The 27424-nt window shown below is 38.1% G+C and overlaps 1 protein-coding gene across 9 annotated transcripts in view; it reads left to right on the top strand.

The window, feature by feature from the left end:
* KIF21A (kinesin family member 21A) overlaps positions 1 to 27424 on the top strand; it is an 88402-nt gene that overhangs the window by 57268 nt on the left and 3710 nt on the right. For 2 of the 9 annotated variants that reach the window (XM_042018299.1, XM_042018296.1), the window contains 15 exons: positions 316 to 417; positions 2189 to 2354; positions 2861 to 2881; positions 6679 to 6739; positions 6946 to 7000; positions 8401 to 8618; positions 12827 to 12937; positions 13484 to 13612; positions 15149 to 15187; positions 17177 to 17313; positions 19692 to 19872; positions 20211 to 20375; positions 21065 to 21182; positions 24033 to 24203; positions 27070 to 27269. In XM_042018299.1, the coding sequence (XP_041874233.1) occupies positions 316 to 417; positions 2189 to 2354; positions 2861 to 2881; positions 6679 to 6739; positions 6946 to 7000; positions 8401 to 8618; positions 12827 to 12937; positions 13484 to 13612; positions 15149 to 15187; positions 17177 to 17313; positions 19692 to 19872; positions 20211 to 20375; positions 21065 to 21182; positions 24033 to 24203; positions 27070 to 27269 (1874 nt within the window). The remainder of the gene's footprint in view (positions 1 to 315; positions 418 to 2188; positions 2355 to 2860; positions 2882 to 6678; positions 6740 to 6945; positions 7001 to 8400; positions 8619 to 12826; positions 12938 to 13483; positions 13613 to 15148; positions 15188 to 17176; positions 17314 to 19691; positions 19873 to 20210; positions 20376 to 21064; positions 21183 to 24032; positions 24204 to 27069; positions 27270 to 27424) is intronic. The other 7 variants (XM_042018298.1, XM_042018301.1, XM_042018300.1 and 4 more) reach the window with 5 other exon arrangements.

Genomic DNA, 27424 nt, shown 5'->3' with positions numbered 1-27424 from the left:
AACACAAAAATGGTAAAATAGGGACAAGAAAACACAACTGTCTTAGCCTTAAAAATGTTCTCATTTAGAAATTAGTTTTTGACTGTATAATTATTGAGCCAGGAAGTGAAAATTGGTGAAAACTTTTATGTGAAGTTTGAAATGAAGACTGTTATACAATTGATACCTGAGTTTTAGTGTCAATAGTGTAATGCAAGTTAAGATTGTAAAGCATCTAAATGTCAAAGCTAATGCTTTCTAGGATGCTGGCATTAAATTAATATTAATTCTTAGGACGTTTTCACAATCCGACTGTTTTTATTCTTGCACACATAGGAAGAAGGAGAGACCTTGGATGTAACAGCAGTGATTAATGCTTGCACCTTGACAGAAGCTCGATATTTGCTTGATCACTTCCTTATGATGGGTATCAATAAGGTAATGTGTTAAGTGAAGGATGTCTGTGCCAGGACTGTGGCATGTGCCAGGAGCAGAGTTGGGCTGACATAAAGACATGACTAATGTGCATTAAACAAAGCAAAGCTGGTCAACACTACTGGGTCATGCTGATTCTCAGTGTGAAGGCCCTTGAGATCTATTGTCCTCTTCAACATACTGCCTGTTTTTCAACCCCCAGTAGAGCCTACTTCACTGTGTTAATTAGCTCATGTTGTTCCTATAAGAGCACTAGCTTTTTGTAATCAAATAATTCTCTGTTTTTCAACAAACTCCTAAAGAGAGCTCAAGATTTTTTTTTTTAAAGACTGGCTCAGCCACTTTTGTACAAATATGAACCTCCAAAAAAATTTTAAATTATGTGTTGATGCACGACATACTTGACTCTGAGTTCTAGTTTTGAGTAGAGCCACAGGGATTCTTCTGAAAGTCTTGACGATATATTTTTTCTTTCATATTTTCAAAATAAGTATTTGGCAGCTCATAACCCTGTGCACACGTATCATGTGCTCTTGCTGCTACATTTCTTTCTGTCTGGGGGATGGTACTCAAATCTCATTGAGTCAAATGAAAGATTTCAATGATACTGAAACTGTCTTTGGGTCAGCCCCCCGACCAGTTCTCTGGGGTTTCTTTTGCATTCTTGATTCGTCACTATGCAGGTAATCCAAAAGGCTTGTGGAGAAGAAAAAAAAGGGTAAAGAAAATTCCCACAATCACATTGGCTTCTGCAAATTTCAGTCTTTTAATATTTTTTCAGCCCTTGGATGTGTTTGAATGGATCTTGCCACAGAGTTAATATGAGAAAAGTGCCTCTGACTTACTCTGTTAATGATTTCTCTTTATGATGATAAAAAGCTCCATTATGTGAAGGATTCTATCATCTTTTTGATGAGAAATTATCACATAGAAAAGCTGAAGGTTTATTTTTTTGCAAAATTGGTCATGCTTGCTGTCTATTCTTTTGTTTGTTTTCACCTGTAAAATGTGTCTATTGCTATGTAGCTTTAGTTCAATCAGAATGTAGTGTGTAAATTTGTAGGGCAACACTTTTTACTCAAGCACCAACACTCAGAGTCTGGTGTTGCCCTGTAAGTCTTTGAGAAGATGTCTTGTACCTTCATTTTTTCATACCGTTTCTTTTGGAATTTGGAAATCTACTTGGAATATGTTCCCTGTAAATTTCTTTGGCTGTATTTTCTCCAACTAAAGAATTCCCACCAATCCATGGATCTAGGGAAGTTCCCTCAGAATGAATTCTGTCATAAGCTAGGCCATGAGATCTTTCATTAGAAGCTGAAGTTCACTGAGTGATTGTGTAGGAAAGATTACAGTTCTGGGTCCCACCCTGTCCCACTTCCACCTGCCCCCTGTTCTTTGTCATAGAGTATCATAGGTAATAATTTTCTAAAAAGTAGTTACCTGTGAAAAGTGGAGGTGTTGATCTTTCAGATGCTTGCTACTTGTAAAAAATGTGAAGACTCTGAAATGCACTTGGGAGTCATGTCCAAATTAGCCACTAGATGCATATTTGCAAGGCAGTCTGAGGAATACAAGTTAAATGAATGCCTAATGAGTCTCTTTAAAAGATGAAGTAAAGAAAAAGGCCCTTAGTTGACCTGATCTTTAGGATGGGAGAAGGTGGCTGCAATGTGCACATTGTTTGTGTTTGTAGTTTTTTAAAAATTTTGACAGTTTTCAGTTCGTAAAACAAGGGTTGTGATAAAACATTTGTCATCTTTCCCTCTCCTAGGGTCTCCAAGCAGCTCAGAAAGAAGCTCAGATCAAAGTTCTTGAGGGACGCCTTAAGCAGACAGAAATCACTAGTGCTACTCAAAACCAACTGCTGTTTCATATGCTAAAAGAAAAAGCTGAGTTAAATCCTGAACTCGATGCTTTTCTGGGTCATGCTTTGCAAGGTAGTTTTTTCATCTTGTTTTCTGAATCCTCAGCTGCATGTCATGTTTGCCTTCTGTGCATGCTGTACTGGGCATTCTAGACTATTTCTTTTCTGAATAGATGCTGTATTTAACATCTTATACTTGACAATTGAAATGCATGTATGACATTTTTAAGTATAGCCTCTCAGCAGTGAAATGTAGGAAACAAAGTTTTTTTTATTATTGAGATTTTTTAAAATTCAAATAATCTGCTTGTTATTTTTACAAAAGACAATGGATTTACAATTTGGAATTGTTTTAACTTCTGAATGTGAAATTCTAAAATTCAATCCTGTTCAGTCATCATATGCTAGTGATTTTGGATTGGCATTTTATGTCTGTTACGGCATCTATTCTACTTCTCATGAGATGATACTAAGAAAAATTTAGAATACATTTGGGTATTTTTGTTTTATTTCTTTTTATAAATGGATATGTTTTGATTGGAATGTTGCTTTTTTTTCCTTGTTGCTGTATTTACACAGACCTAGATAGCATACCACTGGGTAAGTATGTTTAGCTTTCTGTGTACTGTACAGCTGCATGAGTTACTAATTCATTCATGTTCACTAACTGGTGCATCTTAGAATTTGTGAGTGTGAAGTTTGCATGAACTATTGTGTAAATGTACTCATTATCATGAGCTTAAAGAGCATTTCTTCCTTTCTGAAACCACCCCTAGCTCTCGTGGTAGTAAACCTTGTGGTAGTTATATTTGTCACATAAGAAGTGAAGACAGTAAGCAGAGCTGGATTTCAAATTTTTAACTTGGTGCTTGTGAACCCAAAGTATGTTCAGACTGCATAAAACTATTTTGTGATATACTACTGTTGTGACAAATTCTGCTAATCTTTTTAGGTCTGAAACAAAGGCAATTTTTAACTTGCAGGTTATTTTTTACCTTTTGCAAATAGTTCCTTTTGTAATGTAAACATTGTACAGAATGCAGGATTACATCTCATGTTTTCAATTGGGTTTAAGTTACTGACTTCACTGATTTTGAGATAAGTCTCTCGTTGCTGTTGCTTTAAAGTTATTTCCAAATCAATTACGCTTATTTTCTCCCTCCAAAAAGTTGGCTATATTTGGAACTTGAGAAAAATATTCCTGTTTTGTGTTGTGCTATTTTTAATCACATTATGCTGTCCTGTGCTAGTTTGCATAGGCATGTGAAACATTAAAAAGCACAAAACTACATGGAAGTGTATAGCTCATAATCTAGGGATGGCCAGCTTCCTGTCAGGGGATCTTGCTGCATGCAGCCAGTTATTTATTCAGGAACCTCGGTGGTTTGTAATACCATAGAATACCAATGTGTGTGCATGTTCACCCATGTTGGAGCAATGTTTCTCCCGACAGCATTGCATTTTCTTTAGCTCCGGATGGGCTTTTGCTCATTAACAACATTTGAAGCAGTGAAAAGCCACTTGCTAAATGTATTGAAAGAGTAGCTGTTGTCATAAAATTTTTCATAGAGTGTTATCTCATTAAAGAAGCTTTTTAACACTTTGTAAGCATGACCTGAGGCTTTTAAAGTATCTAAGCCACTCAGGACTCTGCTAACACTTTATAGGAAGGAAATGCAGCTGAATATGCTGTACTAACCTAGGTCCAAGTTGAAATCCCAACTGTTGGTAGTCTGTGTTTTGTGGATCACTAGTGACCAAACCTTTTTAACTGCAGGGAGTTGAGGCACTGCTGTAGTGAGGCTTTGATGCTGGGATTGCCAGCTGGTTCACAGGGACTCTGTTGGTGCAGGGCCTCCTTGGTAACCTGACACAGTTCCCATAGGTAGAGGTATGGGTGGCAGCAGATCCTGAGACCAGTTTCACCAGGATGCCTGACATCGCAGTGGTAGAGCACAGACAGCCCTATCCCAAGCAAAGGAATTACACTTCCAGGGTGTTTGTGATTTGCTCTGTTGATGCCTGCTTTCAGATCCAGTATCTTCAAAAGTTCTTAGCCATTTCAATACACTTGGCTCAGAAAAGCTTCAACATTCCCCAGTGTAGTTGTGCACTTGCATTCAAGTGTAGACTTAAGGAGTTTCAGTCTGCAGAAAAGTACATCATAGGCTCAGGTTTTGACTTGAATGGGTTTTGAATGCACATCCACCTTGGTGGATGAACTAGCTGCCATTCATTATCTCACCTCCTCTTGTGAAGAGTTAAAATGACCATGAAACTGAGTTTTGAGTGTTGCTGAAGTGATTTCTTTATGAAGAGTTGTGGGAGCTGCTTTTCCTTCCCACCTATAGACATTCATGGATGTGACTCACAACCATCTATGTGCAGATTTTGAGAGGGCTGGTCAAATGTCATTTCCTCTGGGTGAACTGTGCTGCTGTACAGCGTTGTCCTGCTACCATCCAGTTGCCACTGCATGAGAAGGAAGACAATCAGAAAATTCTCCACTGTTGTGCAATTACTGGTTTACTAGCAGCTATCCCTGCAAACAGCATTGTCTTTACTAACTTTATTTCTCCTTTCATCTCTTCTCACTCAGGACTTCTTGCAGAATCTTGCTCTTTCTACCTTTTTGTTGAATCTGTGCAGTGGTTTCTATCTCGGGGCTTTGGGCAGTCTTCCTGTGTTAAATTGCAGACAAACTGAAGAAACTTGTCAGGTCACATGAGTGTGAGCCTACAAATAAAATCCCATCTTTTGTGGTCATTCCACGCTTTCTATTTAGTTACCTGTAAAAAGAGATCACAAGTTCTTTATGAGAAGGAGATGAAGTAACATAATTCTAATAGGAATCCTATATTTTCTGAAAATGCATTTATTTTAGGGATTCTGCTCTTGTCTTGCTAAAAGGAGCAGTACTCTAGATCCCCTCTTCTGCAGAAAGCATATAATAACAATAATAATAAGTATTGAAAAGTTTTAATCTGGCCTCAAATCCATGATGGAACAAAAAAAGAAAATTCAGAGTGCTATTCCTGTGACCCTGCTTTCTTTATAGTATTGTTGTATTTCTGATAATTAAGATTACATTGTAAAGATTAATACAGCAGTTGAGTAACTCTGAAATGCATTGTTGGTGTTGGTTCTAGGTTGACAGTTTTAACATTTTCAGGAAACGTGTTTAGATGCAGCATATGCAAAAGGCAGTATTTTCCTTCTCTTTTTTCAACTGAAAACTGCATATTTTTCCTCCCTTTCTTCAAAGCATGAACTTGCACTTAAAACATATACAGGGACAAACCTGTTTTAATATGGGTTACAAATAAATTGGTTCTATGCATTGCAAATGGTATCTGCTTTTTGACAGAAATTAAATAAAGAAACTCAGTGTCTCTGCTAGTAAAGAGGAGATGTAATGGAATGTCATTAGAAGGTTATTTAATCCTTAATATTTCATGAGTATGATCAAAAATAAGGGACTTTGCTTGCAAAAATGTGTTACCTATGTCCTTACATTAAGCCTAAAATGTGTTATTAGAACAATATGGAAGTTAGGGGATTTGTTTTCCCAGCAGTTTGGAACTGATTGTACGTGTGCCCTTGGCTCATTGTCTCAGCTTAATGTTTTGCACTGTTTGCATGCAGACATGTTAATTGGATGTTTGACAGTGTTAGTGTGTGGCCTGCATGCTCGTTTTGTCTTCTGTGGACAGGTTTGTGTACCCATTTTTGCTTCAGGAACATTTCTACTGAACAGCTTCCTTTTAAAATTAATCTCTATTTAGGAAGCTGTTCTATAGTATTAAGTGATAGCATCATCCTCTTTTGAAACAAATCCTTATATACTAATAAAGTGCTTGCTTCTTGTCAGCTCAAATGGTGGCATTCTGTGTAAGAGGAGGCTGAGCCTCAGCTCACTAGCTAGTTAAAAATAAAATTTTCTTTTTCATTGTAGACAGGCTGATTCTGTCTTGGAGCAAGAAGATGAAAAAAAAGGAGGAGAAAGATACATTCTTACTGTCCACTGATTTACATCCTATCACTTCTGTGTCTTGCAGTTAATTTTCTTTGCTTTATCTGCTTTGTTACAGATTTCCTTCTAGGATTTCTGTTTTTCTTTCATCTCTGTTGCTCTGCTACAGTAGATAGAGGACCACATTTGGCACAGTATGCCTAGTGTATGATTTATTTAGATTGTATGAAAAAAATTAGTTTAGGTGCTGGGAAAATTCAGCGGGGGCTGGATAGAAAATAGTCAAGATATTCTGAAAATCCCTGTCTTTTGTACTCTGTTCATCTACATTCAACATTGCCTGAGCTGTTTTGTATAGCATTTAAAGCCTTCACATCCTGTTGTAGAGGGACAGACTAATGTTATTCTTTTGGAAATTTTCTAGAAAATTTGGAAGATAGTACTGATGAGGATGCGCCTTTGCATAGTCCTGGGACAGAAGGAAGGTAAGCAAATCTTTGGTACTACTGATTCTAGAAAAATTACTGTCATTTCCTCCTTTTGTAATGAATCACGTATCCTTTAGAAAATACCTCTAACATTGTTTCATTATACTTTGCCCACGATTTCAGTAGAAAGAAGAATAAAATAAAAATACACATCTGGAAAAAATATGGCTTTCTTTCTAACTGTGATGCAATTTTTCTTTTAGTTCATTATCTTCAGATCTTTTGAAGCTTTGTGGTGAAGTCAAACCCAAAAGCAAGGTAGGGCATACAATGATGATGATAATTCTTCTACATGTCTTTTAAGTGATTCTATGATTCTGTAATAATTCATAATTTAATGATACCTTCTGGAGAATGCTCTTGCTTTGCCCAAGAGACATAAATGAATGAATACATGCAGAAGGTGCACTGATGTACCCTTCATGTGATTTTGGTACGATATGATTTTGTGTGACACTCCTCTCTAAGAAGTGATGATAAAAATAACTTTTTCAATATTTTGTGGTTATTAGATTTTCAGAGAGAGATGTGTTCTTCCAGTTACTTGCACTCCAAACTGGTGTAGTTTCACAGATTGATATTAATTAGGCTGCAGTTCAATGTTATTGCCAGTGGGAACTGTGAATATGCTTATTGTTTGCAATTTGATTCTGTGGTCACAGAAATTTGAGGAAGTTTATGAAACAAATAAAAGTTTGACCTCCAGGCTCTTAATTACAGTTGACATTGGAGGAATATATCTAGGCAGACTGTAGTTTAATATTAATGGCAGTGGGAACTGGAAATGTGCACTGATTGCAATTTTACTTCTGTGCTCACAGGAGCATAAGCCAAGTTTGCAAAGTACTTAGAAGCTTGGCCTCCAGTTTTCTAACTGCAGTTGGCTTTGGACAAAAATATCTATGTTGGCTGTTACATTATTTGGTAACATTCCTTGGTGTGCAGCTATTTGGGCTGTTTAACTAAGTGAGTTTGGTCTGAAAATGCCATAAAATAAACATGTCATTTTTGTAATGACTCCTTTCAGACTGGATCTTTGTCTTCCCCATTGGTCTTTCTTTCCCCAAGGAACACATCTTAATTTCACAGTATAATCCCACCTAACATATATGATCAATTTTTTACAAATTACTGATTTGCACAAAGCTTATCTCCTTTGTGAGTTTTTCTGTTGTTTTCAAATTGTTGAAATGCTAAATGAATCTTAATTCATGTGGACTTAGACTGCTTTTGAAGTGACTTTAAGTAAGAAGCAGAGTTTGTACATGAGAAGAAGCATTGATGGTAGAAGTCACACCAGTATAATTGTAGCTATTTAAATTTACATTTTGCTTTATTCCTCTCTGCTTTATACTATTTCATTTGGTTAAACCATAGGTGAGTAATATTGTACTCCTGTAGCATTGACAGGCATCTGGTTGAAAGGATATCCTTGGAAACCAGTTGTCAAATCAGTGTTTCATGCCATTGAATTTGACTTGCCTCCTCCAAAATCGTTGCCCAAAAGCAGAGGTGAGCTTTTTGATTTAGTTTCCAGAGGCAGTTGCCAAGTGATTGAGGGGGATGCTAATTGCCAGCTAACGATAATCTTGAGTGTAGGACTCTTGACACGTACCATTGCATGTTTAAGTGGCAGTTTGGTTTCTGTCTGTCTCCAGGCCCGCCGGAGGACCACCACCCAGATGGAATTGCTGTATGCAGCCAACAGTGACCTAGTCTCTGACAGTAGTGCTGCAGGCTCTGCCTTGGCTGGCTCTATCGCATCACTTGCAGAAACCCAAGAAAGTGGGGTAGCTGCTGACACACATGATACTTCTGCTAGGGACAGAGAGTTTATACCCCCACCATCTGGCTTACCTTCTAAGATAGGCAGCATGTAAGTTTGGCCATGCTGTACTAATTATCCTTTGCTTTTAAAATATGCATGTTGCCAGTTTCTTGTAATCTATTATTTTAACTTTACAAACAAGGTTGATATACTTGAAGCTTACTAAATAATACTGACAAAGCCCCTTCCTTTCTACCATCATCACTCTAGAAAGCATAAATGCAGAGTTGTAAGTACTGTGGTTCTTACTGAAGATGTAAGTTCTGTTAAGTTGCTTTGTTAAAGTTGTTGTAGCCATGTTCTATGTAGAGGGAAAAACCCTTCTAATACCTTGAATAGTTTGCTGTATTAGTGCTATGGGAAATGCACATTCTAGGGAGGTAGTGAGAATCTGCTTAGAACAGCAGAGAGATTAAAAAAAACCCCAGCAAAACACAACCCAAAAACTTTATATAACATGGTATTTGTATATGGTCCTAATTATTAGGAAGAATCTTTCTGTGAGTTGTCTTGTATGGACCATGCTTAAAATGAAGGAGTCTCTGCAGCAACAGAGTATGCAAACGAAAAGTTGAAAGGAAAATGTTGGATATTATGAATCCTCAAAAATCCTTTCTGTTTGCAGGTTACACTTACCTGCAGAACGGTTTTACTAAATGAAAGTATCTCTTGATTCTAAGCAGAACTAAAAATATTTTTGTGGTTTTACTTTGAGACCACCAGATGTCTCTCACATGCACCCTTTTTTTCTTTTCACTTGCTCTTGCTGTTCTTTTTATATCTACCAGTACCACTACTGGTTATTAGCCATTCACTGGTAGAGACCATTTTCTTGGCTTTTTAGGTACTAGCTGCTATGTTGCACAAGCTCATGTGTAAATTGAATGCACTTCCCACATTCAGTGATGTGGAAATCGGTGTCCCACAGCTATTTTCACATTACAGGTTCTGGAGTTAAGCATCTTTTAATATTCATCTGTCCTATTTACATAATATTTTTACAGCAGTCTCTACCTAATGTGCATTTGCGATTCGTATTTTTTACTATGTATTTCTGGCATGTGCTTGAGGTGGCAATCTTGAACAGTAAAACACTGCTGATAGCAATTATTAACCCATGCTGATGGCTTCAGTGCAAATACAATCTGCTTGGAAAGAATGGTCTTGAGGGTGAGCATAGGTGGAGAAAATGCACTTGTTTCAGCAGTTAGCGTGAGATGAATAGTGACTTTTGAAGCTTCAAGATCTAAAACATCAAGTGTTATGACCTGACATCCAATACTCAGGTAATACCAACTTTTGCCTCACTCCATCTTCTAGAATGTATCAATTTATGAAAGTGAGTCAGCAACAAGGCAAAACAGGATTTTCCCAAAACTGTGTTCTGCAAGTATTTGAGAGTTACACACTGTCAATAAATCAATTCAGTCAGCAGTAGGCCTCACATATTGAATTGTTATTGACCATGTTTTAATAGATAAGTGATCAAAAATTCCCACAATCAATCTGCAGTGTAGTTGTTTTTCCAAAACTTGCTGGTTTATCTGGTCATAATTGAAGAAAGCTTGTCTTTATGAGCCATCTGGCCTTCCCTTATGGACCTGTGGTGCCAGCATCTCTCTTGTAATAAAATACATTATTCAGGAGCAGATTGTGATCTTACCTGCCATAAATGTTTTCTCCTTGTGCCGCTTAAGTGACATTCGGGGATATAGAAGCTGTAACAGTGATCCAAAATACAGATTCTTGAAGTGACAGAAATTAATTATATGTTTAGGTGTCTGCATATGCACAAATTGCTCCACTCTGGAACCCCCTCAGGTCTGTGGTGATTCCGTGGTCCTTGGAGAGGGACTTTTTACAAGGGTGTATGTTGATAGGATTAGAGGTAATGGCTTCAAACTGAAACACTGTAGGTGTACATTAGATATTGGGAAGAAATTCTTCACTGAGAGAGTGAAACACTGGAACAGGTTACCCAGAGGAGCTGTGGATGTTCCATTCGTGGAAGGGTTCAAGGCCAGGTTGGATGGGGCTTAGAGCAACCTGGTGTAGTGGAATGTGTTCCTGCCCAAGGGATGGGGGTTGGAACTAGATGGTCTTTAAGGTCCCTTCCAATCCAGACCATTGTGTGATTCTGCTACTTAGGGAGGTACCTAAATGCATGTGACCAACAGTTAATTTGATTGGAATTCTGTTTACAAAGATGGTTAGTGCTGTTGTCCTTTGATATGCTCAACTCATCTACAGCAGCTTTTGCAGAGTATAGTTGTCTTCTGTAGGACTTGTGTCAGCTCTGTTCAGATATCTGATGTCCTGGCAAATGTAAAAGGGCTCTGGAAACCTGGAAGTAGGTACGTGTCCTGCTCCTTTTCTGTCAGGTCATTGACATCATGCACCTGGTTTTTACACCTGTGCTTAGGAAGTTCATTCCAGCAAGACAACTGCATTTTTATAATACCTGCATTCCCAGGCTTTCAAAAAGAATTCAGAAAATGATGATGCTCTTTACACCCTCTTCTGAGGATGTTCCACTGTGGAGTCAAAGATAGAGGACTCAAGGGGCAGATAGAGAGTGAACAAGCGAAAGTTGGCTCTGTGTCTGAGTATGCAGGATGCCAGTGTGAGGCAGAGGAGCTTGGGTTCTAGTTTCTGGTTTGGTTTATTTAATTGAGTATCTGCTCAGTGGACACATAAGCAACCCTGGCAGTAGACACTGTAAACTGTTCGTCATCTTGCTGGAAGACCTGTCAGCCTGATTCATAGAACTTGCCTTGTGACCTCAGGATTTTTGCATTCCTAAATGCATACTGGTCCAGCATAAAGAGGGGGAAGGGAGTGTGTCCTGTTCCACCTTTTCTGTGTCCTATGCACAGTATGCTTAGAGGTAAAGCAGCCCTACGTAGAAATGTGTGCTCTGGCCTTGAGGAGGGAATTGGACCCACTTTCTCCCCCTTTTTTTATAACTTAACTGCTAGGCTTCTGTGCAAAACCAGGCAGGTTGTCCTCCTTTTCCTGTGTCTTGAAGACCCCTGGGGAGCTCTAGGGCTGACAGGCAGTTCTTGGCACTAGGTCCTACAGGGTCCCACACATTCCAGTAGGGTTTGTGATGACTTGAGACAGTCTCATGTACTTGAGTTAAGTAGCTGTTCTTGGTTGTGCTGTCCATGTTAAATAATGCTATTCTGCATTCCAGTCTTGAGGTGGATTTTGTATAACACAGACTTCTCTCAAGGGAAACATGTAGAGAAGTTGGAGCTATGCACATTCAGAACCTGTAGAGCTCTGAGACTGATGCTAGTAACCATGTCAGGCAGGTGGCCTGCCAACTGAACTTAATCTGCTTAATGGAGTTGTGTGGAGCAACTGCACTTTTAGATTCTGCTTTCTTGCTTTTAGTGAGTATTTCATATTCATAGGAAAAAAAAAACCCCTTCTAAATACACAGAAATAGGAAAAAACAAAGCAAATATTGCTATTGTGATTGCTCAACTAGTGAGAAATGAGAGTTCAAAAGCATGGAGACCATTCAGATTCTTTTCTTTTTTTCTTTTGTCTGGCTGGTGAAATGGTAATATTTGGGTATCAGCTTTAATATTGTCCTCTTGATAGTTTTGCTGATTTTAGTGGGGAGTTAAAGGTTGGGAGAAAGACCACAGTGACTGTGAATTGGAATTATTTCAGAGCAAGAACAGAAGAGACAAATGAGGGATGGAAAGCAAGGGAGAAGGGAAGTGGGGGTAAAGAGAAGCCATGTTATAATAGTCAGGTTGTCAATGGGAAGTACTTTTTCTCACTTCCTTATTTCGAATTTTATATTGTAACATGAATATGTTACTGCAAAGTTTCATTCGTGTATAAGAATCATTGTGATTTCTCTGTTCTTCTTGTCTGTAAATGGTATATTGTAGATGCAGATGTGGAATCTGAAGTTTCAGAATTTCCATGATCTTAATTTGGGATGCATACTCCACTCTATTTCTTTTAGTGAGTCTCTTTTATTATTGAATTAGTAAATCTCCTTTACATATTGAGTATCTGACTCTATATGTTGATGAACTGTGAATGTTAATAACTTGGTATATTTTTATATTCAAGTGTGAGAACAAGTTTATAATTCTTACATTCAAGAGACACAATAATGTATTAAAGTATGTTCTAAAATTGGAAATCATACTGGGAGAATGGCAGGTAATGTAAGAAAAGCAAGTTCTGTGAAGGGCCTTAGAGTGAGATAATGATTGCTCTTGTTTTAGTTCGAGACAACCATCTCTTCCAGAGAAGAAGATACCTGAGCCTTCACCTTTAGCAAAGAGAAAAGCCTATGAGAAAACAATGGAAAAGACAAAGACAAAAGAACAAAAACTGTAAGATTCTTTTAAATTTATTTCCTCTGACATAACTTAAACTTTGAATTTTCTTGAAAAATAAATCTGTATTTTTTTCTATTTCTTTTCTTCCAGGACAGTTTTTATTGTTGTCAGTGCTGAAATTCATTGCTCATCTTATGTGTGGTTGTTTGGGTTTTTTTTCCAGATTGTTTTTCTGTACAAACTAACTCAGGAGCAGAGCCCTGAGAAAATGTCCTTTGGAGCATTTGGAAATTTTTTTTTTTTTTTTTAATTGAAGTCATCAATATATCTAAGAGCCTTCAATTTTATAAGAATTTCTTTGTTTTACATGTGTGTGTTTTCTGCCTGGAGCTTTCACTTTTAGCACTTAAACTTTGAACATCGTGCCACCTCGCGCTCTGCAGCCTTGAGCTTTTTGCCTTCTCTGGGAGATATCTGTAGCTAGTATGACAATCTTAATTATTGGCTTAAGAAAAGAGCATCTAACATTTGAGACATGTTGCATTTAACTTTTCTAACCATTTGTAACCCGTTAAAGAAGATGTTCTTTTTTTTTTGTAGCTCAGATTCTGGAGCCCCAGAGGCTAGTCTGTCACCTCCTACTTCCCCACCAAGCCGGCCCCGTAATGAAATGAATGTTTTTAGTCGTCTTACTGTTTCTCAGGGAAACACATCAGTTCAGCAGGATAAGTAAGTCACAAAGGGAAGCCTCAGCCCCCAACCAGGGAAATGCAAAGTGTGCTCAAGAATTCAGTGTAGTATCTGGTAGAAATTTGGCCTTCTGCAAGACAGGAGGAGATATTTCTCATGTTTTTGTGTAGTTTTCAAAGGAAATATTTTAAACTACCATGGAACCACTGTAAAAATTCAAGAAAAGAAATTTCCTGCTGAACCTTGTTTCCTGTTTTCTAGGCTATGTCTGGTATTTGTAGTTTTAAACCCAAAATAGAAAAGAATGGTAGAATTCTTAGATGTTTGTGTATTTGTGTATGTGTTTACACTCAAAAATAGATTTTAGGTGATAATTTAGGAAATAGTGCTTTTGACAGTTACTCAGTTGCTCCAGTGTTGTTTGGAGAGCTCTCACAACAGCAGCTCGGAGGATGGGGACATTGAAATGGCTAGAACACAGTTGTTTAGAGATTATCCAAATTACTGAACAGACTGATCTTAGGAGGTGATCTGTAGGAGTAGATGATACTCATATCTTGTTTAGAAGAAGTAGAACTGATTTTCCTCGCACTAGGCATCTGTTTAGGAGCCTTACTCCAAATAGCAGTGGACTTCACTTGACTGGAACCTCTGTTGCAGGTTTCAGCATTGATACAAATGCAGTGCTTATGAACTGCAACTCAGATTTAAAATAAACCTTTATTTCTAACTCTAGCAAGATAAGAATTTGCTGTTGTCTGTTTACACTATTTTTTGGAATAAAATGTTTTTTTTCAGAGGTCTACAGAGGTCTACACATACCAAGCAGTGGCTTGCAAGGCTTTCAGTAACTGTGCTTGTGACTTCTTTATCTTAGCTTACCTTCCTTATTTCTAACTCCCACCTAACCCTTTTCATTTTCTGACCTGACTTTGAAATAAAATAAAAACTGCTGAATCTGTTTAAGTTGAAAATGAAGGACATCTTAAGATGTACTGCAAATCATCATGTCTTGGGGAAATGCTGTCTTGTATGTTTTCTTGATTTTTAATTTTAAACATTTTTCGGAATGAGAGGTGAAGGATTTTGAACTTAGGATGGCTTGCAAATTGCTGGTTTTATTTGAGTGGGCTATCATATTTAACATTTATATCTCTGACTAACATTTTGCATGTCTCTTCTACACTTAGCAGGCACTGATATTCAGACTGCTCTTTTTCTTTTGATATTCTCAACAAGCACTATCTTATGGAGGTTTACTTATGCATCCATCTTCCCCTTTTAATTTTTTGCCTTTACTTCTCTAAGAAAATGTTGGGGAAATAAGAAATGGCTCAGCTGCTCTTACTCATCTTCTGGACCTGAAACAGTCTACTGTAACTTACTGCCGAGATAATTATTCTTTGCCCCTACCCCCCCATGTCATCATGGGTTTAAGCAATGCTGCATACTGTATGTGGATTTGCATTGCTTTTCTGAGTTGGCCGTGCTGTTGTTTGTTCTTCTCATATGGAGGCGTTTCTTTGCTGATACCTATATTCTTTCTCCTCACAATTCCACCACTGTTGATTGTAGGTCTGATGAAAGTGATTCCTCTCTGTCGGAGGTACAAAGGTACTCTCTCTTTCTCTTTTCTGTTTTCTTGGCATCTCTCACCAAAGTTATTCCAGTTCTTAAGAAATTTCATTTTGCTGCATGATTTTTCTTGATACCTGTGCATTGTTTCTCTTGCTTTTGCCAGAACATTAAATATCTGAGATGTTGGTCAAGCATGTCACCCCCTCTCCTTTTTTAGGGTGGTTTTTTATCATTGTTGAGCATGTCAGGTGTTTTGATTATAGCTGAAGTATGGTGTAAACATTTTCTTAGACACATTGTTTCTCTCTTTGTTTTCTTCAAAAAAAAGAAGAGCAGACATTTTCTTATGTTTTATCTGCTTCTCTCCTTATTTTTATTTTTCTTTTTCCATTACGTGCTTCGATCACTAAAAATGAAATCCTAGTGTAAATAAAAATGAGTGGTTTTTTATTATGTCCTTCTGACAGAATGCACAGTGGCTTAAGAGATGAAAGAAATGCCCCCACTCGTGTCCCAGTGGATTAGGACTTTAGTACTCAGTGAAAAATTAGTTTATCAAGAGAAGGGCAGTCAAAGAACTGCTAATAATGTGATGGTGGCTTTGTCTGGTCACTGTAGCAGTTGTAGCATTCTTTGTCTGTAGACTTTAGAACACTGTACCTAGGTAGATAAATAGCTCCAGGACATGTATTTTATGTGGCTTGTCATGGAAGTGAGTGGATGAGAACAGCACGAGGAATAACTCAGTTCAGAGGCAGCATGATCCACTAGGGAATACTACAGAGAAAACAGTGTTAGTTTAGTGTGATACTAGAAAACAAAAGCAGAGAGATCTAAATTAATTAAAAAGCAAATTGTTCTGTTTTCTTGAAAATATAAAATGGTGCAGATGAAATGTGAATGCCTTTCCAAAATGAGGAAGATAACGTTACACAATTTAGGGCACTATTAATACTAGTAAAATCTGTAGAAGGATTGCTGAGGAGTAATGAATTATATGAGTGAAGATGTCCTGAGCTGTAAAAATGTTTAAAATCATAATTTTAATCTACTAGATAAACCAACCAGTTATCACAAAGTTAGCTTGTATCATGAAGGACATTTTTCTTTACATAGCAAATTTCTGGACAATATTACAAAATCTTTACATTGTGTCTGACACTTTGTTTTGTTTTGTTGTGTTGTTTTCGTGAGATAGGGCTATGGTTTAGTTCCTTTTCCTCACAGTTATGTGTGTGATCCCCAAGAGAGCATGACAGTGAGTCTTAACTGCAAGCTGGCTGGGTCACAGCAGTGTTGCATGGTTTGGGCATTACCTTGAGGCTTTTCTACACTTCCCAGAAATTAAAGGGGTCCGTGTGTGTGCGGTTGTATGCGTGGGATTTTAGACTGCTAGTAATTTTTGGTTGGTAATGAATTGTGAAGGGTTTTTTTCAGGCTGAGTTAAGTCTTTTGGCATCACCACAGAACTAGCTGAAAGTGCCCAGGAAGGTTCGTCTGGAGTGTCAGCATTCCAGTCATCCTCCCTTTTGTCTATTTGTACATGAATGTGTTGTTGGGTACAGGGTGCAGTGGGAACCTTCTTCAGGCACAGATGTTAACAGCAGTTCTCTGTGTCTTCCCATAGAATGCAGATGATGTGAAATGCATGCTGAGTTTGGAATTGGCAGTGTACATTACATTTGCTCCATTTTTCAGATTGTGCTGTTTAGATCTTGGGCATCCAGAAGCTTTAAGTGTCCTGTTTTTTCAGCATTATGCAGACTTTGCCATGTACCCAGCATTTAGCATCTTGTTGTCTTTTCATTTATTTGTTTTTGTATGTGATTTCCTTTAACTGATAGTCCAGAGTTGACAGGTGTTGAGGCTAAATAGAAATTCTGGCACAGTTTATGAAAGGCATTCAGCTATTCTGCCCTCACATGTAAGAACACTAGGTTAATTTTTTTTTCCCTGTGTGCAAGTAAGTTAATTTTATCCGTGTCTATTACTATGCCCAACTCACATTCTTTTTCTTTTCTTTAGGGGGATAATTAACCCATTTCCTGCATCAAAATGCATCCGATCGTCCCCCCTTCAGTGTATCTATACAGCTGAGGGACATACTAAGGCTGTGCTTTGTGTTGATGCAACTGATGATCTTCTCTTCACTGGATCTAAAGGTTGGGCAAGCTCTGTGCACCTCTGCTGCCTACAGAGGCTGCTTTGACAACTCAGGGTGTTGTGAAATTCTCAATTTGTGCTTAGTGCTGTAAATACAGAGGAAAATTGTAAGGGTCCATTTCTCAACATAAGCTGAAGAAGGATTTACAGTAATTATCTACAAGTTTCTAACTCCAATGTGTAGTATTTGTAGCATTTATATAGGCTGTTTATTTGTAGTGGAAAACCACAAAAAGCAGTAACATTAACGTTTGTTGAGTGATATTCAGTCGTGGTAGCATGTACACACATGATATGCAATGTATAGTGATAGTTTCAGTGTGAGGATGGAGGGGGGAATTGGCACATTTCTGGCTCTACTGCACAGTTTGAATGCCCTTCATGCCATAGTTGGTTCTTTGAGCTATCTTCTTCATCTTGCTGCCTATCCTTTGTTGTTAAAAGAACTGTATGGCTGTTGTGGGAGGGCCTGAAATTTTAGTAGTCACTAAATTCCTTACTGGATGGTGTGGTCACTCTATGAACTTTTCAAAGTGGTAGAAGCAGTGTTTTGAAGAAAACATTTTCCTCCTGTCTGTAGGGAATTTCCATTTTAATTGCTCAGTTTGGCTTGAAGATAACACCACCAGACCTCAATGGTTACTTTTCACAAACACCCATTTTAATATTCCTCAAAAAGTGAATTTTGTATGTTGTGCTTTTTCTCTGGGCCGTTTCACATAAAGCACTTATGGTAAAGGGCTTGTTATATTCTTAGTTATGCAGCTGAAACTATGGCAGACTCTTTTTTTTTTCTATAAAGTATCAAAGCTAAAATGAACTAGTGTGGCTGGGAAGAAGTTAACACCTGGTGACGGGGAGATTCTCCTTTTCACTAATTCACATAATGTATAAACCTTGAAATTTCAGGACATCCCTTTTATCCCCATATTAGCAGAGTAGATAACCCCATTAGATGGCAGTCTTGCACTGCTAGTATTCAGGTGTGGTTTCTGTGGCTATTCTACTACCTGACTGTTAAAAATACCAAAGCACACACTTTGAGCGAGTTGGCAAACTTTTTATCTTGCAAGTTTTAAGCCAACATTTCAACATTTGTGCAAGTGTATACAATGGCAAAAAAGGACATTGAATTAGATTTTGTAAATGTTACTTAGTTGATTTCTATTGAAATTTTGAATTTAGTGGCTATGTGAGGGAAAAAAGGAGACTTAAAAATTTTATTTTACATCTAGATTTGTGTTCTAAAGTTTTGCTTTGGTAATTTTAAATTTTTTTTAACAGATGGATGTTTGCAGTTACTCCAAATATTTACTTTTTTCAAGTCATATCCTAGCTTCCCAAACTTATGGGAGAATCTTTCTTGTATATATTTTTGGAGGGGAGTTTACCGAGTACAGTTCTATTCAAGAGAAGTTGTTTAATTAAATAAGGTTAAATCTTTTGGAAATGGTTGCTGAAGCAGAAAGTCTCAGCTCGCTGACATCAGATAATACTTGCAGCTAAATTCAAAAACGTCAATAAGTTCTCATGTTTATTGCAGATCTTTTACCTTGGAAGTTGGTGTTTTAAAGTGGCAGACAGGTCTTGGTATACTTACCTTTATGCTATCATAACTAGGGTCTATACATGAAGCTTTCTCTTCATCCTTCCAGTACTTATTTCAGTATAAATATATGTCTGAAGTATATGGAGTGATACAGACATGGTGCAGCAAGGAGAGTTTCCTGTTCTTGCCAATAGTGTTGCAGATTTCTTGAAAACTTCTATGCATTTGGGGTTTTAACACATAAAAGGTTGCAGTATTTAAATTCCTTTGCTACAGAATCAAAACAGTGACTAAAGCATGCTATGCTGGGGTTTTCAGAGGCCCCCAATACACTGAAGAGTTTGGATCACTTCTCACCTTTGTAGTTTTGTTGTGGTTGTCGGAACTTGGCCATACTAAGCCTCAAAACTCATTCTGAACTATGTTTTTGATAATGAAGTTTTGAATTAAAAATTGGATTCTTCTCATCATCTATCATCACCCACACTTTACAGCCTCTAAATTGTCTGTATTTTCACTTCCCTTGAGATTTTTATCCTTTTAAAATACTTTGGGAGCTAGTATGCAGATCTCGAATGCACATTTAATGATAACTCTTGCTTAGTTTTGATGATGATAGATGGATGCCTGTGTGTATTTTTTAAGACCTACTTAATTTAGCTGTTTTTCTGTGGTGTCTACAGAAATGGAGGAAAATGTATGAGTGCAATTGAATGCATGTACTTTTTTTTTTTAAATAACTGAGTTTAGGAAAAACATGAGATTTTTCTGAGATTTTTTTTATTGTTATTGTTAATATTTTTCCCCTTTTTGTTTGTCTTTATTTAGATCGTACCTGTAAAGTCTGGAATCTGGTAACTGGACAAGAGATTATGTCTTTAGGGGGTCATCCAAATAATGTTGTTTCTATTAAATACTGCAACTACACTAGCCTGGTCTTCACAGTCTCAACATCCTATATCAAAGTGTGGGACATCAGAGATTCTGCAAAGTGCATTCGAACACTGACGTGAGTATGCTGAACCTCAGATGCCAAGAGTTCAAATGAGTCTTAGTTTCAGATATATTTTATTATATTTAATTTAATACTGCAGTGTAATATAAGTACACTGTTGGGAATGGAAGCTTTCTTTGCATGTTCAGGCTAAGTCAGTATGGGGCACCAGTAATATATGGGAGCACAAAACAATTTGCATATAGAGTTTTATCAGATGTTCAGTATTTGTAATTGGCTTATAGCCTTTTTTGCTCAGTGAAATAGGTTTGTTTTTAGACAGTATACAAAGTATGGCAAACTGTAGAATTTGGATCTTTTCCTTTTTTTTCTTTCTTCTTCTCTGTACTCAGGTCTTCAGGCCAGGCTATGCCTGCTGATGCATGTTCAGGAAGTACTAACAGAACAGTTGCTATCCCAGCTGGAGAGAACCAGATCAATCAAATTGCACTAAATCCAACTGGCACATTCCTCTATGCAGCTGCTGGAAACTCAGTGAGGATGTGGGACCTGAAAAGGTACTGAACACCAGCAGAAGAGAATGTTCTTTAGGTGGTTACATGTGCATAGGCAGCAAAGTTGTGCATATGAAACAGTCGGTGAAGTGTTTCTTCTTTATGGTAGTGTCTATAACCTGGGCAAAATATCGTCAAGTTACGGATCAGCTAATCCATCTGTGGTGGTTACTGACATAATGATTTTCTCATGTGTTAAGGTTGTGGTGAATCATTTCAGTAAAAATGACTGGAAAAACACAAGGTTTTGTTTGACAGGCACTACAAAACACACTCTTGTAAGGTGAGTATGGGAATCCTGACTAGTAATTGTTGATGAGATGATGGAAGCCAATGGAAGTAATGTAATATAATATGGGATTATGATAGCTGCACTATAATTACACTTTTCCAAATAGAATCTGCTCCCAAAGAGTGCATTCAAAATACAGAAAATACTTATAAGGGGACTGATTCATCTTTACTTTTAAATGTTTTAATTCTTATTTTGCATAAATAGCAGGGTTTTGTTGTATTTAACATAGATTTAATATTTTTCCATGGATATGAACAATAGAGTATAGGTAAACCAGAGGATGAGTACTGAAGACATAGGGAAAATAAAAACATCCATTCTGTCAGAAACTGTGCTATGGACTGTACTGGATATATGAAAAATTAACAAATCCTCATTTCTTCTCATATCCTTGAAGATTTCAGTCTACAGGAAAGCTAACTGGTCACCAGGGTCCTGTTATGTGCCTTACTGTTGATCAAATTTCTAATGGACAAGATCTTATTGTCACTGGTTCAAAGGATCATTATATAAAGGTAAACCACTAGTATTTTCTTATTTTAACTTGGCACATCAGCATGGGATGCAGGCTTCAGCAGAAGTGACTTACATCTCCACGTGCAAAATGTGATAGCCAGGATGGAAATTATCTCACCAGTCATGGATCATGAACAGTGTTCAGTCATAATAAACACCACTTCAGTGCTTTTTTTGTTTCATGAAGGAAGATGGAAGTATGGTTGTCTCTAGCTAAGCTTTTTCTTAATCCGCATTAAATTGGATGTCAGGTGTACGAAGTCTTGGAGAAATCTACTTTTAAGTAACATTTAGCTCCTTAAACTATCTTAAGCCAGGGCCTCTGTTTTGGAGTGCAGACCTAATTGTTTCAGCAGAGACACACTGTGTGGTCCTCACATAAGGGAGTCTAGGGTTTAGCCCAGGCTCTTCTTGAAGTGTTATCCAAGTTCTGAAGTGGGAAAGGGGAGAGCGAGGTCAGCACTTCTCAGCCAAGGTGGCTAGTACACTTTTCTGCTTCTTGGCAGTCAAGGATATGGAATCTGGTTTTTGGGAGGAGGGGGTTATTTGGTTTTCTCTTTTTCTTTTGTTTTGGCTCACCTCAGCCAGTGGCTATTTGAACCCACAAGCTCCTGTTTCTCAGGGCTACACCCAAATCACCAGACTCTGGGAATTGTAGATCATCCATAAAGCTGGCCCTCACACTGCAAAGAATGTGTGATACATGAGGCCAAAGAGACAATGAGCAAGAAACCCCTTGTTATGAGGGGGTACCCTTTGTTCTGTTTTTATACTTCTCACACGCTGGAAAAAGTGTATGAACACAGTTGGGAGTGGAGCAGGAGCCAGAACCTGTGTGAGCTTTCTCACTGAGCTGCACTTTCTTTTTTTTCATATTATTCTGCAATTCTTGGATGCTTGGTTGTGCACTGTGCCAGATGCAAAAAACTGCCTGAGAGGTTGGTGCACAGTTTGACAGTTTGGGCTGTGGATTTGAATCCCATCACCAGTGTCCCCATGGTTGGAGGCCAGGGGATTCTTAGGCAATGGGGAGACAAAAGGAAGACACTTTGTGAATTACTTTTCTGCACAGTTCAGAATATTGGGTTAGTTGTGAGCTGCCATCCTGGCATGGTAATGAGTGAAGGACCTCAATGGGAACAACAGGATGTCATCATCATAATGTAAGTTTGTCATGTGACAAGCAAGGAGGTGGGAGGGCTTTTGGAAAACAAAGCTGTCAACAGTCATAGAAGTTTATCTGTCCTTCTTGTGTGTTCCTTTTCTGTGGCCAGGCTGCATAAATCCTCCTAAGTCTGCCTGCCTCTTGACTTACACCACTAGAATGTCCAGGGATATTTCAGCCATGTCTGTGTGCTGCAGAGTAGTGTGTGTTCTGCAAAGTGAATGCCTCCAGAATTGTCAAGCCACTTTGGACAGTATAAATGATCTGTATGTGCATAGTCAGCGCAGCTGTCTATGAATTCTTGATGCTTCTGTTCAGCCTGGAGAAGAGAAGGTTGTGTGGAGACCTCATAACCTTCCACGATCAGAATGGGGCTTACAGGGAAGGCGGAGGGGGACACGTTATCAGGAACTGTAGTGATAGAGCAAGGTGTAATGAGTACAGATTGAAAAAGGGGAAATTTAGGTTATATTAGGATGAAATTTTTCACTGTGAAGGTGATGAGACACTGAAACAGGTTGCCCAATGAGGTTGTGGATGCCCCAATGCTGGCAGTGTTCAAATCCAGGCTGAATGAGGCCTTGAGCAGTCTGGTATAGTGGGAGGTGTCCCTACTACCAAAGAGGGGTTGGGACTAGATGATCTTTAAGGTCCATTTTAGCCCCTTAACAGTCTCTGGTTCTCTGCATGGGTAGGTCTGCTGGACTACTAGGTCTGGTGACAGATACTGTCACAGGAAGCTATTGTCTTGTCTACTGAGTCAGTAATGTTAGGCATCTCTAGGTACCTGATTTTTCTGGTTTATCATTGAAATTCTTTTGGTTACAATTGGAACTGATACATGTAATTGAATGCGGTAACTTTTAAAATACCTTTAGCTCACAAGGTATTATTTTACACTCTCAAGCTCTCCCTTTTCTACTGTCATTCTTACTCATTCTAAAAGGCCAATAAAGAGCAAATAATAGAGGATGAAGTTTGACATTTGCTTGTGACACAGAGCTGGTGGTTTAAAAAGTTATGGCTCATCTGTTCCTTTTCATCTCAGTCTCACTGGTTGAGTTCTGGCTCCCTACAATGTGAAATGAAACAGGATTGCTTACACTGCAGCTCTGGGAACAAAGACCTGATGGGATTGATTATGCCTTAAATTGTTAAAACAACCTCACTTAAAGAGTCTGTTTTAACACCCCATTCTTGGAGCACAGGCAAGGAGAGAGGTGTGTCTATGAAAAGCATTGGTGTGTAATAGTATGTAACCCTTACCAAAACAACTTGTTCAGAAAAATATATTAATGCCTCTTTCTGAAGCTACTTACCTGTGCAATTCTCCCACTGTGAGTTATGTTTCCCAAACTCACTCATGAGCTTCGTTTTTCTAGCCCACCACACAGGGTACATATGGGCCCTTCCTCTGAAGCTACTGTATATGATATTCAAGTAGTAGTAGCACTTCTTCCCAGAGCAGTCTTCTCCGAAGTCAGTGGAGTATTCGCATTTCAGGCAAGAGGTAGAAGACGAGAAAGGTGTGGTTCTGGTAGATAAATTCTGTCAGATATACATCATGATACAGTGGCCTGTAATAAGACTTCCCAAGTTTTTTCCCTAAGTTATTTGCTGCATGACTTTCAAGCAGGTTAGATGACAGAAAATTTCACATAACATATTTTATTATTTATTTTAGATGTTTGATGTGACTGAAGGGGCTCTTGGAAGTGTAAGTCCTACACACAATTTTGAACCTCCTCATTATGATGGCATTGAAGCACTTGCTATTATGGGCGATAACCTTTTTAGTGGATCCAGAGATAATGGAATTAAGAAATGGGATTTGTCTCAAAAAGACCTTCTTCAGGTAATGAAAAAAATCATGCAGCTGCTGTGACAGGCATGCTGTAGAACTGTTTTCAGGCTGTGTAAATGCTCAGGCTCATACAGTGACTATTCACATAGACACTGGTGCTTTTAATAGGGAAGGCATAGAGCACTGACTAAGAAAGAAATCAATAATGCGCTTGATCTTTACATGCAGTTGCTTTTCTGTGTGTGTAGCATCAGGAAATTCTGATGAAGTAGTTATCCTATTTTAGCTCTGAGTACGTGGGGTTTGTTTTTCTGCTTCAGAACAAAAGCAGCACTTGCCTCATCTGTGACTGGAGTCATTGGATACCTGTCTTTGACAAGTTAGTAAATTTTGGATTGGGAACTCATTAGTGAGAAACAATACTTTAGATCGGGCTACAGAATATTTTCTTGTGAAGAGCTTTTACAGCCTGTGGCACCCCACCCAGTCTTAGTCCTTAGATTCATCTCCTTATACAATGCATGTGTTACATAATGCATACAACACACTCATAATAATGCTTGCTGTCAGAACACATTTGCTGTATGTTTTTCTTATGTAAAAAGGAAAAAAAGGGAGCAGGTATAAAAGGACTTAGAATCCAGGGAATTTGCAATTTGTTTGGCATGAAGAACTTTGATTTTTGTCTACCTGCAATAAGGTGATCTGTTCTTTTAAGTCTTATGAGAGGTTCTTGAGGTATAGGTGGGATTAATTAACTTGAGACTGAGCTTTCTGGAAAGCAGAAAAACAAATACTAGAAGAGAGTGCTGTTTTTGCAATAATTTTGGGGGAAAGGAGGACCATGCATTTAATATGCAGACTGATAGCAAGGAAACAAACAGAATTTAAAAGTATTGGAACATGAGAAAATAATGGACTGGCTACTTTAAAAAGAAAATTTCTATATGGGCATACTTAGTATTCCATAAATATATAAACTTGCTTGACCTTCATTCAAAATCATTCAGCTTGACCTTCATTCAAAATCAATCATTCAGGGTGCCAGTTCCTTTTCAGAATACTATGAAGACTTCACAGTTAAAATAAGGATTCATGAATTTAGCTTCTTACAGAAAATCTTCACTTGGCCATATTGGGACATCTGCCCTCACATCTGTCTGCTCAGAAAAATGTACTAAGCAGCTTGTACCGAAACCACAGGAACTGGAAAGATTTTGTATTCTCAGAATGACTTCATGAAAGTTGCAAGAAGTGTCTCCACTCTTATATTTTAGGCTCATTAAAATATTATGCAATATGCATTTTTGCTATTGCAATTAATTTAACATCAGAAAGAATACAGGACCAGGGTGAAGAAGTATGTAAATTGGACTAGTTATATCACTTTTCTTGTTTTCCTTTTGGTATATGTGCATTTCATAATTTCTCTAGTTTGCATTCCCCTGTTTGTTTCTTGGTTTTAAAAGTAGAAATTGATAAAAATAATCTCACACTTTCTTCTTTGTTTTTATTTCTATTTCTATAAAATGCTGTATGTTTTTCAAGGAGGTGAGACTGAAGCGTTTGACAGAATATAAATTATTTTTTATTCATTGTCTTTTTTAGGGAATGAGAAGTGCTGTTACTTTGCTAATCATGTGATAATCATGTGTGGAGGGGCCCACTGGAGGTCACACCATGTGAAGTTGACCTGCTGGTCCAAGCAAGGCCAGATTTGTAGTTAGATCTGGTTTCTCAAGGCCTTGCTGAGCTGAGTTTTCAAAATCTCCAAGGTCGCAGATTGAATAGCTGCTCTTCTTAGTCTACCCAGCAGCCAAAACCTGAAACACAGCTGAGTTGCTTTACAGTATAAATGCTAATGTTGCATCAGTGGTCCTGGTTTGGCATACTCATATTGAACAGGTCTGATCCTCTATAATTGATGAAAATCACTTAACAAGCATGGTATTCAGAGGATTTGGAGATCATTTGCTTTACTTGGTGTTATACATCACAAGTCACAAAACCCTGCTGTGACAAAATTGGGATTTATAAGAACCACAACCACCCCCGCCCCAGTTTCATGAAGTGTGGCAAAACCAGACTGCCAGTGCTGTGGTAGCTGTGTATACTATAGATGAAACACCAGGATGATCCTAGAAAGCTGAATATGCTCCATTATGAGCAATGCAGCAAAGCAAAGCAGTTCCTACCAAACCAAACTGGAGAAAAGCCACTTTTGGTCCCCCCAAAAGACAGCAAACTTGGGCTATTATTTCCCCATATTTTTATTTTCCCCATATATTTATTTGTTGCTACCAAAAGGATGTTGTTCGCAGCTGGTCTGTGCAGCATTTTGCTTTCTGAATTAGAAGTAAAATGCTATTGCCTTTCCTCAATAAAGAATTAATGTATTTTTGTGAAGTGCCAAATCACAAAATCAATTTATAATGTGTAGTGGGAAAAGAAGAAAGAAAGAAGGCAAATATAGAAACAGTTTCTGTCTTCCTGGTGTATTTTTGAACAGTATTTTGGGTTTTCTTTTTATGTGTTTTATAGCAATTTTAAAGACAGACTTGAAACATATACAGAGACCATATGTTCAAAAATGCATTTAAATATGCATTTGAAAACATGCAGACTTAGCATTATCCTGAACTGATTTCTGTTCCACATTAGGTCAGTTGTGCATATTAGATTTCCTTCTTGTTTTGCAGTACTATTTCACAAAAAGAAACAACCTCATGGTATAGAAAAAGCCTCTTGGAAGTTAGCACTCTCCTTGCTCTAAAGGTGGAGAAGCCACCCGGAGCCATGTAGCAAAACTGGGGCAGGACAGGAACCAGGCTTACAACTTGGGATTTTTCCCCTTTTGTGCTTGTTCTTCTGGAATTTTTTGCAGCCCTGTGAGACTTGCCTGCCTTCTCTCTTTCAGCAAGTTCCTAATGCTCATAAGGACTGGGTTTGTGCTCTTGGCCTAGTGCCCAGTGTGCCGGTTCTGCTCAGCGGCTGCAGGGGAGGCACCCTCAAGCTCTGGAATGTGGATACCTTCGCACCCATTGGGGAGATGAAGGGACATGACAGCCCTATAAATGCCATCTGCACCAACTCCAGCCAGATTTTCACAGCAGCAGAGTGAGTTCTTCTCTATGAATCTTTCTTTTTTGTGTCCTCTGCTAGAATTCTGTCCATGCACATGCATTTAGGACATGTGTAAGTCACTTCATAGAAAGGATCCAGAGACTTGGTCCAATCCGTACTCCTCAGTGCTAATGATCTATCACAGCTAT

The sequence above is a fragment of the Corvus kubaryi genome, unplaced genomic scaffold, assembly GCF_017639235.1.
Source record: "Corvus kubaryi isolate FWS band 111438036 unplaced genomic scaffold, C.kubaryi_AGA036_p1.0 137, whole genome shotgun sequence".
Taxonomy (NCBI): domain Eukaryota; kingdom Metazoa; phylum Chordata; class Aves; order Passeriformes; family Corvidae; genus Corvus; species Corvus kubaryi.
The sequence above is the reverse complement of the archived record's forward strand: the minus strand, read 5'-3'. Positions and strand labels throughout refer to the sequence as shown.